Raw genomic sequence first — 2,923 nt, forward strand, 5'->3', positions numbered from 1 at the left:
GAGGGTTTCTAATTTTTTTGCGTTCTAAGCTTCTAATTTCTTTCCTATTTCAGATAGCCAGAATGTACTTAAACAAAAAGAAAAAAAAAATATATAGTCCACTGAAATAATAATATGTGTGATAGATACCCAGACAGTAAATAAATGTTAACCTCACCGGGCGTTTTGTATGCAGGATTTGATCTGAAACAAGATGGCCAAGTGCCCCGTTTTGTAGATCGCCTCCTCAAAGTGGCTGCACTTCCAACCAAGGATGGCTTCATTCGGCCGAGCCAGCTGCCAGCCAAGCCACCGAGGCGCTCGAGTGGGGGTAGCCGGATAGAAATAAATACTTCAAAAATACTTCCGATATCTTTTAAAGTGTAACGGCTTTTTGTGTGATGCCACAGTATGTTTTACCCTATTAATGACTTACGACTTGCAGTCTTAATTAATCCTTACATAAACTACAAACACCAGCCACTGTTACAATTGTTCAAGACTACTCTCTCAACTAGCTCAGACCGAGTATACTAAATAGGTGAAATGTAAGTCACCACGGATCTGAATCGCTCTCCCGAAGTACTGGTGAAGAAACTCTACAAATACCCACATAAATACATTAGGACGAGGATAAATAATCAGTGATACAAAAATGTCTCGCTTAAAATAATAAATACATATCATTTAGTCCGATGCGATCCTTACGTTACGGAAGAATCCATAAATTAACTTCTCTGAAATAAGCTTACGCGCGGGCGAGTTCCCACCGCTCACGACTGGTCTAAAACACCTCAGCATGACGCGCTGCTAACACTACGGCATCTCTAAGACTTACCTTCAAGTACATCATTACCAGCTTATCAGTCCCTCGGTTTGCAGTATATTGCACTGTCATGCTTAACACAGCTCTAAGAGAACGGCTCCTGCTCACAGACCTACTTGGGGCTGCGGAAGAGAGAAGGGAGCTGCTAGGGGAAACAAATCCACTAATACTGTTGGCACTCGAGAGCAAAGTAGCACTGTCCCGCCAGAAAAGTGAGGTAATGGAGAGGGGAGCGGGCCCCACCGGCCCCCGCCCCGCTACAGATGCGTGAGCTTGGGCGCCTCCTGCATCCGTCCCTGAGAGGTGTGGTGAGAGGAGAGGTCCGTGTAGGTGGGGTGGGGGTCGCAAGGTCCGTGGTGGTGGCCGCCGGGGATCTGGGCGGCGCAGCTGTAGTCCACGCTGGCGGAGGACGGATGCTGCAGGTGCCCCAGGTTGAACATGGGGCCCGAGGCCGGCATCGAGTCCACGAAGTTGCCCCCCACGTAGACGGGGCTGCCCTGCAGGCTGGGGTTGGCGAAGCCGCCGCCGCCGCTCTGCATGGGGTGGGGGTCGTACTCCGCGCCCGCGTAGCGCTTCTGCTGCGGCAGGCAGCTGCTGAGCGGCGCCGTGTAGGCGGCCAGCCCGTACATACTCTGCTGGGATTTGGCGAATGAGGTGGGCGAGGGCGCGTCATAGCTGAGGCTGTTGACGCTGGGGAGCTGGCTGGAGTAGCCGACGTGGTTTGGGCCGCTCAGGGGGGGGCTGCGGTCCGGGGACTGTCCGACGGGGGAGTGCATGATGCCTTTGGCTTTCTGGTCCTTTTTGTACTTCATCCGGCGGTTCTGGAACCAGATCTTGATCTGCCGCTCAGTCAGATTGAGCAGGTTGGCCATCTCCACCCGGCGTGGCCGGCACAGGTAGCGGTTGAAGTGAAACTCCTTCTCCAGCTCCACCAGCTGCGCGCTGGTGTAGGCCGTGCGCACCCGCTTGGAGGCCGGCCCGGGGGGGCTCTTGTCTTCGCAGCTCTCTCCTGCGGGGAAGAGGCACAAAGAGCTGTTGGTCCCTCCCGAAAGCTCCCCCAAGGCCCCCCCGAGCCCCGCCGCCCCCTCTCGCTCTGCTGGCACCTGGGGACCCGGGGCGAAGGGGACCCGGAGGCGGCGTCCCACCCCTCTCTGTCCGGCATACGCACACCCCTGCAGCTGCGTCCCACCAGGAGCCACCAGCGGCCGCCTGTCTAGGCGCTGGCGGGACCCGTCGGGGCCGCGCCTGCCGCCGCTGGCTTGGCAGAGAGAGCAGGGCGGGAGCTCCCAGCCTGCGCCACCTGCAGTGCCCGGCAGGACTGGGACCGAAGGACTAAGCCCAAGGTTCAGCCCAAGGGGCTCAGCCCAGCTCCCCGAGCGGGCAGTGGGCCGGGGGTGTCGGGCTACCTGAGGGGGCGCAGGTGCTTTTCTGCTTGGAGTTCTGCCGGGACTCCTTCATCCAGGGGAATATCTGCTTGCTGATGGTGGCGGTGGCCGAGCCCGAGGAGTTGGGACCTCCCTTGGCTTTTTTCGGAGGGGGCGCGCTGGGAGGGGGGTTGGGCGGGGAGGAGGGCGGCAGAGCCGGGGGCTGCTGCTCGCCGATGCCTGGGGGCTGACTGCCCCCAGGGCCACCCCCGGCCGTCCGCATGCAGCTGCCGCTCAGCTCGCTGCCCTTGTGCGCCGGGGCGCGGCCGGGCGCCGAGCCCTGGACGGAGCAGGCGGAGCCGGGGTACTCGCCGTCCAGGCCAGCCTGGCCGTAGGGCTGGTGGGCCGCGCCGTAGGGGTAGGCGTCGGCCTTGCTGTAGGTGTAGCCCCCGAAGAGCCCCGCGTTGTCGTAGTAGGCGGCTTTCTGCATCCTCCGCTCTGCTATCGCCGAGGCCCGCGGCCCCCGCTCAAATAACATTGACTGGGTCCCCGCGCCTCACGTCGTCGGCCCGGGCCACTCGCAGCCACCTGGGGAGGGCGACAGTGGGGACACAAAAGAGACCTTCAGTGGGGGGCTCCTGATGGGACCGGCCCAGCCGGTCCCGGCACGCTCCGCACCCCGGCACCCCCAGCTTCGGCTGGGCCGGTGGGCCTGGGGGAAGCGGGGCCGGAGAGGGAGGCAGCGGGCAAGAAG

General features: G+C 60.6%; 1 protein-coding gene across 1 annotated transcript; it reads right to left on the reverse strand.

Moving 5' to 3' along the window:
• Nucleotides 1-1,062: 1,062 nt before the first annotated feature.
• Nucleotides 1,063-2,707, reverse strand: HOXD3 (homeobox D3; the record flags this gene model as incomplete). Its single annotated transcript, XM_080347060.1, has 2 exons — nucleotides 1,063-1,814; nucleotides 2,212-2,707. The coding sequence occupies 2 exons, from the start codon at nucleotides 2,705-2,707 to the stop codon at nucleotides 1,063-1,065; spliced, it is 1,248 nt and encodes a 415-aa protein (XP_080203186.1).
• Nucleotides 2,708-2,923: the final 216 nt, after the last annotated feature.

This window comes from Nesoenas mayeri (assembly GCF_963082525.1).
Source record: "Nesoenas mayeri genome assembly, chromosome: 6".
Classification (NCBI taxonomy): domain Eukaryota; kingdom Metazoa; phylum Chordata; class Aves; order Columbiformes; family Columbidae; genus Nesoenas; species Nesoenas mayeri.